Genomic DNA, 13107 nt, shown 5'->3' with positions numbered 1-13107 from the left:
TGCCCTATTTAAAGTGAATGCGGTTGTCTCTAATGCCTAACCCATAAACGATAGTTGTAATTCGATAAGAGACATCATGGTATGCACCATATCCAATAGGGTGTTCCAGGCGGTATTAGTCGTGAAACAATTTCCACAATTTCTTAATTGTGTGCCAAACTCGTAACTCAAATATTCATCTCTATGATCATATCACAGACATTTTATCCTCTTGTCACGATGATCTTCAACTTCACTCTGAAATTACTTGAACCTTTCAATAATTCAGACTTGTGTTTCATCAAGTAAATATTCTCAGCATCTACTCAAATCATCTGTGAAGTAAGAACATAATGATATCCACTGCGTGCCTCAGCACTCATTGGACTGCACACATCAAATGTATTACTTCCAACAAGTTGCTTTCTTGTTCCATCTTACTGAAAACGAGGCCTTTCAGTCATCTTGCCCATGTGGTATGATTTGCATGTCTCAAGTGATTCAAAATCAAGTGAGTCCAAATGATCCATCTGTATGGACTTTCTTCATGCATATATACTAATAGACATGGTTCGCATGTCTCAATCTTTTCAAAAACGAGTGAGTCCAAAGATCCATCAACATGGAGCTTCTTCATGCGTTTTATACCATTATGACTCAAGTGGCAGTGCCACAAGTATGTGGTACTATCATTACTTTCTTTTGGCATGAACATGTGTATCACTACGATCGAGATTCAATAAACCATTCATTTTAGGTGCAAGACCATTGAAGGTATTATTCAAATAGACAGAGTAACCATTATTCTCCTTTAATGAATAACCGTATTGCGATAAACATAATCCAATCATGTCTATGCTCAACGCAAACACCAAATAATAATTATTCAGGTTTAACCCCAATCTCGATGGTAGAGGGAGCATGCGATGCTTGATCACATCAACCTTGGAAACACTTCCAACACATATCGTCATCTCACCTTTAGCTAGTCTCCGTTTATTCCGCAGCATTTATTTTGAGTTACTAACACTTAGCAACCGAACCGGTATCTAATACCCTGGTGCTACTAGGAGTACTAGTAAAGTACACATTAATATAATGTATATCCAATATACTTCTGTTGACCTTGCCAGCCTTCTCATCTACGAAGTATCTAGGGTAGTTCTGCTTCAGTGACCGTTCCCCTCATTTCAGAAGCACTTAGTCTCGGGTTTGGGTTCAACCTTGGGTTTCTTCACTAGAGCAGCAACTGATTTGCCGTTTCATGAAGTATCCCTTCTTGCCCTTGCCCTTCTAGAAACTAGTGGTTTTACTAACCATCAACAATTGATGCTCCTTCTTGATTTCTACTTTCGCGGTGTCAAACATCGCGAGTTGCTCAAGGATCATCATGTCTATCCCTGATATGTTATAGTTCATCACGAAGCTCTAATAGCTTGGTGGCAGTGACTATGGAGAACCATCACTATCTCATCTGGAAGATTAACTCCCACTCGATTCAAGTGATTGTAGTACTCAGACAATCTGAGCACATGCTCAACGATTGAGCTTTTCTCCCTTAGTTTGCAGGCTTAAGAAACTTTTCAGAGGTCTCATACCTCTTGACGTGGGCATTAGTCTGAAATCCCAATTTCAGTCTTTGGAACATCTCATATGTTCTGCGACGTTTCAAAACCGTCTTTGGTGCCACAATTTTAAACCATTAGCATCACACACTGAACTATCACGTAGTCATCAAAACGTGTATGTCAGATGTTTCGTAACATCTACAGACGACGCTCGAGGTTCAGCACACCGAGTGGTGCATTAAGGACATAAGCCTTCTGTGCAGCAATGAGGACAATCCTCAGTTTACGGACCCAGTCCGCATAATTGCTACTATCAACTTTCAACTAAATTTTCTCTAGGAACATATCTTAGTAGAACTAAAGCGTAAGCTACGACATTATTTGCAAAGACCTTTTGACTATGTTCATGATAATTAAGTTCATCTGATTATTTAATGAACTCCCACTTAGATAGACATCCCTCTAGTCATCTAAGTGATACATGATCCGAATTGACTAGGCCGTGTCCGATCATCACGTGAGACGGACTAGTCATCATCGGTGAACATCTCCATGTTGATCGTATCTACTATACGACTCATGTTCGACCTTTCGGTCTCTTGTGTTCCGAGGCCATGTCTGTACATGCTAGGCTCGTCAAGTCAACCTAAGTGTTTTGCTTGTGTTCCAAGGCCATGTCTGTACATGCTAGGCTCGTCAACACCCGTTGTATGCGAACGTTAGAATCTATCACACCCGATCATCACGTGGTGCTTCGAAACAACGAACCTTCGCAACGGTGCACAGTTAGGGGGAACACATCTCTTGAAATTTTAGTGAGGGGTCATCTTATTTATGCTACCGTCGTTCTAAGCAAATAAGATGTAAACATGACAAACATCACATGCAAATCATAAAGTGACATGATATGGCCAATATCATCTTGCGCCTTTTGATCTCCATCTTCGAGGCGCGGCATGATCACCTTCGTCACCAGCATGACACCATGATCTCCATCATCATGATCTCCATCATCGTGTCTTCATGAAGTTGTCTCGCCAACTATTACTTCTACTACTATGGCTAACGGTTAGCAATAAAGTAAAGTAATTACATGGCGTTTTTCATTGACACGCAGGTCATACAATAAATTAAGACAACTCCTATGGCTCCTGCCGGTTGTCATACTCATCGACATGCAAGTCGTGATTCCTATTACAAGAACATGATCAATCTCATACATCACATATATCATTCATCACATCCTTTTGGCCATATCACATCACATAGCATACCCTGCAAAACCAAGTTAGACGTCCTCTAATTGTTGTTGCATGTTTTACGTGGCTGCTATGGGTTTCTAGCAAGAACGTTTCTTACCTACGCAAAAGCCACAACGGTGATATGCCAATTGCTATTTACCCTTCATAAGGACCCTTTTCATCGAATCCGATCCGACTAAAGTGGGAGAGACAGACACCCGCTAGCACCTTATGCATCAAGTGCATGTCAGTCGGTGGAACCTGTCTCACGTAAGAGTACGTGTAAGGTCGGTCCGGGCCGCTTCATCCCACAATGCCGCCGAATCAAGATAAGACTAGTAACGGTAAGCAAATTGAACAAATCGTCGCCCACAACTACTTTGTGTTCTACTCGTGCATAGCATCTACGCATAAACCTGGCTCTGATACCACTGTTGGGGAACGTAGCAGAAATTCCAAATTTTCCTACGTGCCACCAAGATCAATCTAGGAGATGCTAGCAACGAGAGGGGAGGAGTGCATCTACATACCCTTGTAGATCGCGAGCGGAAGCGTTCAAGAGAACGGGGTTGATGGAGTCGTACTCGTCGTGATCCAAATCACCGATGATCCTAGCGCCGAACGGACGGCACCTTCGCGTTCAACACACGTACAGAGAAGTGACGTCTCCTCCTTCTTGATCCAGCAAGGGGGGAGGAGAGGTTGATGGAGATCCAGCAGCACGACGGCGTGGTGGTGGAAGTAGCGGGTTCCCGGCATGGCTTCGCCAAGCGCAAGCGAGGAGGAAGAGGTGTCACGGGAGGGAGGGAGGCGCCAGGGCTTGGGGTGCGGCTGCCCTCCCTCCCCCCCTCTTTATATAGGGCCCCTGGGGGGCCGGCCCTAGGAGATCCAATCTCCAAGGGGGGGGCGGCGGCCAAGGGGGTGGCTTGCCCCCAAGCCAAGTGGGGCGCCCCCCACCCCTAGGGTTTCCAACCCTAGGCACAGGGGGAGGCCCAAGGGGGGCGCACCAGCCCACCACGGGCTGGTTCCCCTCCCACTTCATCCCATGGGGCCCTCCGGGATAGGTGGCCCCACCCGGTGGACCCCCGGGACCCTTCCGGTGGTCCTGGTACAATACCGGTGACTCCCGAAACTTTCCCGGTGGCCGAAACTGGACTTCCTATATACAATTCTTCACCTCCGGACCATTCCGGAACTCCTCGTGACGTCCGGGATCTCATCCAGGACTCCGAACAACTTTCGGATTTCCGCATACTAATATCTCTACAACCCTAGCGTCACCGAACCTTAAGTGTGTAGACCCTACGCGTTCGGGAGACATGCAGACATGACCGAGATGACTCTCCGGTCAATAACCAACAGCGGGATCTGGATACCCATGTTGGCTCCCACATGTTCCACGATGATCTCATCGGATGAACCACGATGTCGAGGATTCAATCAATCCCGTATACAATTCCCTTTGTCTATCGGTATGTTACTTGCCCGAGATTCGATCGTCGGTATCCCAATACCTCGTTCAATCTCGTTACCGGCAAGTCTCTTTACTCGTTCCGTAACGCATGATCCCGTGGCTAACTCATTAGTCACATTGATCTCATTATGATGATGCATTACCGAGTGGGCCCAGAGATACCTCTCCGTCATACGGAGTGACAAATCCCAGTCTCGATTCGTGCCAACCCAACAGACACTTTCGGAGATACCTGTAGTGCACCTTTATAGCCACCCAGTTACGTTGTGACGTTTGGTACGCCCAAAGCATTCCTACGGTATTCGGGAGTTGCACAATCTCATGGTCTAAGGAAACGATACTTGACATTAGAAAAGCTCTTAGCAAACGAACTACACGATCTTGTGCTATGCTTAGGATTGGGTCTTGTCCATCACATCATTCTCCTAATGATGTGATCCCGTTATCAATGACATCCAATGTCCATGGTCAGGAAACCATAACCATCTATTGATCAACGAGCTAGTCAACTAGAGGCTTACTAGGGACATGTTGTGGTCTATGTATTCACACATGTATTACGGTTTCCAGTTAATACAATTATAGCATGAACAATAGACAATTATCATGAACAAGGAAATACAATAATAACCATTTTATTATTGCCTCTAGGGCATATTACCAACAGTCTCCCACTTGCACTAGAGTCAATAATCTAGTTCACATCACCATGTGATTAACACTCAAAGTTCACATCGCCATGTGACTAATACCCAAGAGTTTACTAGAGTCAATAATCTAGTTCACATCACCATGTGATTAACACTCAATGAGTTCTAGGGTTTGATACAATTATAGCATGAATACGTGGGAGGGGGCACCCCCAAAGGCACACCAAAGTTTCTCTTAGCCGTGTGCGGTGCCCCCCTCCATAGTTTTACACCTCGGTCATATCGTCGTAGTGCTTAGGCGAAGCCCTGCGCCGGTAACTTCATCATCACCGTCACCACGCCGTCGTGCTGACGAAACTCTCCCTCGGCCTCAACTGGATCAAGAGTTCGAGGGACGTCACCGAGCTGAACGTGTGCAGATCGCGGAGATGCCGTACGTTCGGTACTTGGATCGGTTGGATCACGAAGACGTTCGACTACATCAATCGCATTACTAAACGCTTCCACTTTCGGTCTACGAGGGTACATGGACACACTCTCCTCGCTTGTTGCTATGCTTCTCCTCGATAGATCTTGTGTGATCGTAGGAATTTTTTTCAAATACTACGTTCCCCAACAACCTTGACTTGGTATCTGACTGTTGTAACACACTTCATCAACAGATTCACCCAGTCGAAGGCAAACCCCAGCTTAAGCATTATTTCTCTCAAAAATTTCCATTCCACCCGGTCGTAGGCTTTACTCATGTCCAGTTTTAGCGCCGCGAATCCAAGTTTGCCTTTCCTTCTCTACAAAAAATGTGTTAGCTCATATGCCAAAAGTACATTATCTGATATAATACGTCCTGGAACGAAGGCACTTTGATTGGGAGATATAATATTAGGCAAAATATTTTTCAGTCTATTTGAGATTACTTTAGAGATCACCTTATATACAACATTGCAGAGGCTGATGGGCCTTAAATCCTTCATGCTTTGTGGGTTAGCAGATTTTGGAATTAAAACCACCATGGTGTCGTTCCACCCCTCTGGCATTTGACCACCTTTGAGAGTGTTTAAAACTTCTGTTGTTAACTTATCGCCCACGATGTGCCAGAATCTTTTATAGAAAATTGTTGGCATTCCGTCCGGCCCCGGTGCTTTAAGGTGTCCAATGCTCCATACTGCTTCTTTTACTTCACCTTCAGTATACTCTGCACAAAGGCTCTCATTCATTTGCTTAGATACTCTTGGCCTCACTTCTTGTAGAATTTGTTCGCTGCTTGGCCCAATCGTGGAGGTGAAGAGATTGAAGAAATAACTTGCTACATGTTCTTTTAAACAGCTATCTCCCTTGATCCAACTGCCATCTTCCTTTCGGTCCCTCCCAAGTTGCGCCCCCCCCCCCCTTTCCTTATTTGGAGTGCGGGGAAAGGCAAGGGAGGGTGGCGCCCCCCCCCCCCCTTTCATTTCTCCCATGAGAGGGAAAGGCAGGAGGGGCTAGTCCTCCCCCTTTTCCTTCCATAGGGCTGGCCAAACAAGGGAGGGGCGCACCAGCCCCCTTGTGGGCTGGTCTGTCCCCTCCTTTGGCCCATGGCCCATACCTTGCCGGGGAGGGTGCCCGGAACCCCTTCCCATGACCCGATTACTTCCCGGTAAGTCCCGAAACACTCCTGGTGTCCAAATACCATCGTCCTATAGATCAATCTTTACCTCTCGGCCATTTCGAGACTCCTCGTCATGTCTATGATCTCATCCGGGACTCCGAACAACATTCGGTCACCAAAACATATAACTCATATAACATTATATCGTCAACAAACGTTAAGCGTGCGGACCCTACGGGTTTGAGAATTATGTAGACATGGCCGAGACACCTCTCCAGTCAATAAGCAATAGCGGAACCTGGATGCCCATATTGGCTCCTACATATTCTACGAAGATCTTTATCGGTCGAACAGTTATGACAACATACGTAATTCCCTTTGTCCGTCGGTATGTTACTAGCCCGAGATTCGATCGTCGGTATCTTCATACCAAGTTCAATCTCGTCACCGGCAAGTCTCTTTACTCGTTCTGTAATACATCATCCTATAACTAACTCATTAGTCACTTTGTTTGCAAGGCTTCTTATGATGTGTATTACCGAGAGGGCCCAGAGATACCTCTCTGATACTCGGAGTGACAAATCCTAATCTCGATCTATGCCAACTCAACAAACACTTTCGAAGATATCTGTAGAGCATTTTTATGATCACCCAGTTACATTGTGACGTTTGATAGCACACAAGGTATTCCTCCGGTATCCGGGAGTTGCATAATCTAATAGTCGAAGGAATATGTATTTGACATGAAGAAAGCAATAGCAATAAACTGAACGGTCATTGTGCTAAGCTAACGGATGGGTCTTGTCCATCACATCATTCTCCTAATGATGTGATCCTGTTATCAAATGACAACACATGTCTATGGTTAGGAAACCTTAACCATCTTTGATCAACGAGCTAGTCTAGTAGAGGCTGGACACGGTATTTGTTTATGTATTCACACATGTATTTAAGTTTTCGGTCAATACAATTCTAGCATGAATAATAAACCTTTATCATGAATAAGGAAATACAAAATAACAACTTTATTATTGCCTCTAGGGCATATTTCCTTCATTAACCATTTAAATATGCACTTTAGGGCGCAACCTTAATCAATAGTGCATGATTTGTTTTTCTTTTATATCGGTGCCGATCCAGATTTTGGAAATGAACACCACAGCAAAACCAGAATTGAAGACGAAAAAAATTATCTATAACCACGCATGCACGCCTCACCAAAACCTCACAGAAAAAAATAGATTTCTCATCTTATGCCAAGGAAGACGCCTTACGATTGGCAACATTCAAACTTGTTGTGATTGTGTCGGCGGGGGGGATAAATGTACCATCGATGGGAAAATAATTAAAAAATCTCTAAAACATGGTAACATGCGAAACTTACAAAAAGGTCTGATCTCCCACGAATAAAAGCAATGTCTTTGGGAGAAACCCTACATGGGATTGCCAATTTGCCATGGTCAATTGCAAAATAGGAAAAAAAACATTAAAAAAGGACAAGGGGAACAGAGAAGTGGGGGGCGTTCGCGACGGTTTTCCTTTCCCCCGAACGGATTTGAGCGATGACATGGCTGCTTTCGCTGCTCCAAGATTCGTGCAAAAAAACAACGGCCAGCAGACGTTCGTGCTGAGTTTCTAAAAATCTGACATCAGATTTTCATCAATTCCGTAAGTTTAAAGATTCTACACCTAAAATCACGCAACACTTTCTGTGCAATTTTGTACTTTGATGTGCAGACTTGGTTCCATTTTCTATTCATATTTTTGTGAGCCATCGGCATTTCCATAACTAACTATTCCCTCAAGTTTCCCCCAACAACAAGTATTTCATTACAGAGGGAGTAGGTTTCACGGCCGATATCAACCAGAGGCTGGCCTTTGTTCCAATTACACAAGATACAGTGCGAGGCTCAAGAGCTAAGAAATAATGAGCCATACTATACACTGAGATACAATACAAGTATACAGCAGTGGCAGTCATCTACAGTAAGGTCTGCCTTTACACAACTCATATAGAACAGCGAGATACATCTCTGGTTAATTAACAGTACATCGGGCCACCAAATGAATTCTGTAGCTAACTAGTACTCCTGTGGTTCTTACAGTAAATTGCCTCGCTAGTCATCGTGTCTAGTAATCACCACCATGTTCAGAAAGGGCTCACTCTCCCAGCAAGCCTCAGCATGAATTCAGGAACAAGACGGCGTGCGACGGGCACGGCAAGGTGCTGCGCGGACAGCCCTGGGTCGTCATTCTGTATCACGGCCACAATCTCTTCCAGCATCTTATCCCTACCACCCCGAAGAGGATCCTTTTGATGCAATGTTTATAACAGAGAAAAGGGGTCGAGCATTAGAACCATAAGCATCCAAATTTAGAAAAACGCAAGGAATAGGTACCAGCAGCTCAGAGGTAAATAGTGTCCGAATAATAAGACTCAAGCTACATGGAGATCACACAAAAATCGTCTAAGTACGTCTGCATTGGACACTAAAACAACCCAATCATTTTTTATTGGACCCCAGAGGTTTTCGCTTAACTATTTATGAGTAATCTAGCACAAAAAAGCAACAAAACGAAGGGCTATACTCTAAACCAAGCACTTTTTTCCATGAGAGCAAGACTCGTCGCCAATGCTCGAAATCACATGGAAAATATTAAGTTCACAAAAAAAAGGCAATGTACTTCCCTACTTAAACATGGATAAATTAAGCACTTCAAAATACTACCAAGAAAGTCAAAATGTTCAAACAAAGAAATCCTTTCAAACAGTGCTAGTGTCACAAATCACACTAATTACCTGAAGAAATAAATCAGTATGTGTCTTTCCTTCATATAAGAATAGATCCGCTCTAGCACCACGCTGTTGTAAAGCATCAAGGAATGCTTCACTGCATTTTTGGATGTCAGGTCAGACAATATTCAGCATACAAGCTAAAAACTCATGAGTGGGCACAGTTATAAAATCTGATGTGGCCAATAATTTCGGTTTGACCGACCTTTCTGCAGAGGGCATTGAACAGTCAGCTGTCCCATGAAAAAGGATGATACGAGGCAATAGAGAAACTGCAGATCTAACAGCTACCTCCTTAACCACCACTTCTGGAGAAAACTTCTTCAATGATTCCTCACCTTCCATAATGCTGAAACATAAGATGACAATGGTTAGTATCCTGACAATAGCGGGCAAGAAAAAATGCCTTCTTTTTCACAAAATTGGTGTCAAAACCCCAAACATTGATAAATGCCAGTGATCAAAGATAAATACCTGAGAAAGACGGACCGGTACAGACCACGCCTATGGAAATGATCAAGCAAGTTAAGAAGATTATAACTGCAGAAAAAAAGTCAATGTCAAGGCCAATACAGCTATCCTCAGGCATTCTTGTGTGTAAATCAGGAATGATGCTCCTATCAAATGTAACAAGTCACACGATCAAATTCTGGACAGAGGCGCTAAAGGGTATAAGTAGCATTGGAGCAGGAGCCTGTAACTGGCAAGCTAGCATTGCTGAAAAGGCAAAATTCCGCTCTTAATTTAGAACGAGCATATTAACATTCTGCCAACGAAGGAGCACAAGAGACTGAATTGCAGGCTGCACATAGAAATAAACTCTACTGGACAGACTGCCGATATTTCACAATGCACGAAACTGATTACTAGCGCTATTCGACTCTCTTAATTTGTAACAAGCATATGAACATTCTGCCCAACAAAGAAGCACAAGAGACTAAATTGCAGGCTGCAGCTAGAGATAAACACTAGTGGACTGACTGCCGATATTTCACAATGCAAGAAACTGATTACTCGCAATAGTGCACCCAAATTTCCAAGAAAAAAGGAAGATCTACAATTTCTGCTAGTCACATGCTTACCCGCCAGAAATACCAAAGTATGCTTTTAGTTGCACAACACTCCAAGTGGAAGTATCTTCGCCACATTCGCTGATAGCCTGATTTACGAGAGTACAAGCAGCAATATGTGCACCAGCAGATTGTCCAACAAGATAAATCCTGTTAGCATGACATACACAGAAAATATCAGAACAAAATGACTATGAATGCGTCATTTCAGGATTTTTTTTTTCCTTATTCAGCTTTTAAGATATAGTGCACCAATGATCTTTTGGAAAAGAATCCTAGAAAAGATGAATAATCAATGAACAATTCCTTCTATACATTCTACCTCAACCTCCGCGCTGATGAATCTCTAAAGAACGCAAAAGATTGATCATATGTGCAATAGCCAAGCTTAATTTTTTGATCGGTTATAAGCTATAAACCTTTCAGGATCACCTCCGTAACTAGCTATATTGTTGCAGACAAAAGAGATTCCTCGGGATACATCTTCTACCATGTCACCAATAGTCCCCTGAGGGAAGTTTCTGCAAACAAACCATTGCTATGCTCCATGAATATGATGTATAACAAAACACCTGCTTTGCATATTTGGACTTATTCCTAGTACCTGTAATCAATGCATGCAACTAAAATGCCCCTTTCTGCTAACCGTCTGCCTAAAAGGGCACCCCACCCTTTGTACCTGAGATATATAAAATGCCTCACACAATGTCAAGACAAAATATCAAACTTGCTGGTGTTCTAGAAAGCCAAAGGGAAAGAAAGTTCTTGAGGTCCAATACAGCACATACTTGTACTCACCCTATGATCCATGCTCCACCAGTGACAAATGCCACAACTGGCTTCAACCCTGTCGTGCCAGCTGGTATATACAAATCCAATCTGCAGTGTACAAGATATCAATAACTTATCTAATCTACCAAATACACCGAGATAAACTACAAAATCGGCTTATTGAGTAGCGTTATCATGTGTATGGTAATAAACTTGTAGAAAACGATAAGAATACCTGTTTCTTGGTTGCTCTCCATATACAACACTTCTATGAACTTGGCTTGAGAAGAAGTAATAATATAAAACTGAAATAAAGCAAAAACAGAAAATTAAATCTACTATATGAGATAACTATAGCATATCAACAATGATTTGGGGGCGATGTTCATACAAAGTATATCACCCTAGATTCTAATTACGAGACAGTGATAGGAAACCAATTGCATGAAGAACAAATGGAGGGTTTCGAAAAACCAACCTTGAATAAAACCAGGCATGAGCAATAGAGCATAACAACAGAGAGCTAGGAACTGACGAATCCATCTGTAGCCTACCCTGCATAAATCTGACAAGTTATTGCGATGAACAGAATAATCATCAATGACTGAGACTTTTCTCCATGTTTCCTTCCACCCCCTTCAGTTTTCTCGAACCGGGATCACCCGATGTTCCACAATGAATGGGATGTTTGAAAAATTATGAGAAACCCCACTAGCTAAATCTGCCTCAGACTTAATCTGAAACCATTCTACTTATCTAGTAAACCACTTCATTATGCTTATGTACTTAAATTCGGCGAGATGAGATTATCAGCTCTCCTGCCATTATCGTGCATTCAATCCGCACAGTGCTAAACATGTTGAGATACACAAATTCTCCGAAATAAATGACAAAACGGGCGGAGCCAGCCTATTCAAGGAACCTGAGCAAGGTCTACTCAGTGGAACGCTGGCCACCATTGGCCCCAGCATCATTACTAATTCCCATCCCATGCATGACAAAAATACTTAATGAAGACCAGCCGCCCGGGGTCGCCGGGAGCTAGCTCCGCCCCACACATAGTACTATCGAACCGGACCAAGGGCACAAGCAGATCACCAAGTGGAAGTGGTGGCAACAGAGCGAAAGCGCAAAGTAGCGAGTGGAAATGGGATTGGTGGCGGGTACCCGAGGTAGCGGAGAAGGGTGAGCGTGAGCCGGGTGAGGAGGAAGGTCTCGGAGGCCGCGTGGCCGACGTCCCGGCGGAAGGAGAGGCTGCGCGCCGCGAACCGCTCCCTCACCGCGCGCCGCCGCACGACACCCTCGCCCGGGAGGAGAGGCGCGTCCTCCGCGGGTGATGCGGCGGTGGCGGGAGCGGAAGCCGCCGGGGAGGGCGGCGGCGTCTCCCTCGCCTTGGCCTGGGAGGAGGAGGCGCGGGCGGGGAGCTCCACCTCCATCGCGGCCGGGGGCGCGAGATTCCCGAGAACGTGGGGGGAGGTGGCTGCTCTGGCACGGAGAACACGATGCGGATGCTTTGCTCGGACCTGGCAGAAGCTTGGGGGGAGCGCACGCACGTTTTGTTGGTCTGGCCGCAGCGCTGTCGCAGGCCGTGGCGGAGCTGCACGTGACGACGGCGGCGGCGCTTTTAGGGCGGAGGTAGGCCGGATCCGGCGGAGCTGCGTGGCCGGCGGCGGGAGATGCTCCTGTGACCGGTAGGCTGACTGGTGGGCTCTGCTCTTCGCAGCCTCCGCCCACATGTCAGAGTGATACTATTTGCACAAGTGCAGCTGCTGCGGCTTAGTGCGAACCTGTATTCAGAGCCATCTCCAACATGCCCCCAAAACGGACATACTATTTTCTTTTTTTTCCACATATGTTTTCGAACATGTGATACGTCGGTCTTTCGAATTTGTAAAGTTTCGTCGGCAATGCAAACAGATTCAAATATAATTCATATGGAGACGACGGGATTCATACAAACAGACATAAATTTGAT

General features: G+C 44.7%; 1 protein-coding gene across 2 annotated transcripts; it reads right to left on the bottom strand.

Annotated features, from left to right (window-relative positions):
• Positions 1–8303: 8303 nt before the first annotated feature.
• On the bottom strand, positions 8304–12906 carry LOC123167908 (probable isoprenylcysteine alpha-carbonyl methylesterase ICMEL1). 2 transcript variants are annotated; one of them, XM_044585771.1, is made up of 11 exons: positions 12300–12904; positions 11611–11687; positions 11368–11437; positions 11160–11240; positions 10966–11040; positions 10781–10882; positions 10374–10511; positions 9766–9831; positions 9497–9640; positions 9298–9388; positions 8304–8808 (listed from the first exon to the last, which is right to left on the bottom strand). In XM_044585771.1, the coding sequence occupies exons 1-11, from the start codon at positions 12866–12868 to the stop codon at positions 8647–8649; spliced, it is 1575 nt and encodes a 524-aa protein (XP_044441706.1). In that variant the 5' UTR covers positions 12869–12904; the 3' UTR covers positions 8304–8646. The 2 variants fall into 2 exon arrangements, with proteins under 2 accessions (XP_044441706.1, XP_044441707.1); XM_044585772.1 differs by lacking the exons at positions 10781–10882; positions 10966–11040 and having other exon boundaries at positions 12300–12906.
• Between the last annotated feature and the right edge of the window lie 201 nt (positions 12907–13107).

This window comes from Triticum aestivum, chromosome 7D (genome assembly GCF_018294505.1).
Source record: "Triticum aestivum cultivar Chinese Spring chromosome 7D, IWGSC CS RefSeq v2.1, whole genome shotgun sequence".
NCBI lineage: Eukaryota > Viridiplantae > Streptophyta > Magnoliopsida > Poales > Poaceae > Triticum > Triticum aestivum.
Note: the sequence above shows the minus strand (reverse complement) of the source record. Positions and strands in the feature narration are given on the sequence as shown.

What these genes read in the sequence shown, in the direction of transcription:
- LOC123167908 (XM_044585771.1), bottom strand. Translation starts at nt 12,868, where the DNA reads ATGTGGGCGGAGGCTGCGAAGAGCAGAGCCCACCAGTCAGCCTACCGG. An exon ending in GGAGAGCAACCAAGAAACAG is followed by an intron (nt 11,241 to 11,367) that starts GTATTCTTATCG and finishes TGTACACTGCAG; the next exon opens with ATTGGATTTGTATATACCAG. An exon ending in TACTTTGGTATTTCTGGCGG is followed by an intron (nt 9,832 to 10,373) that starts GTAAGCATGTGA and finishes TTTTTTCTGCAG; the next exon opens with TTATAATCTTCTTAACTTGC.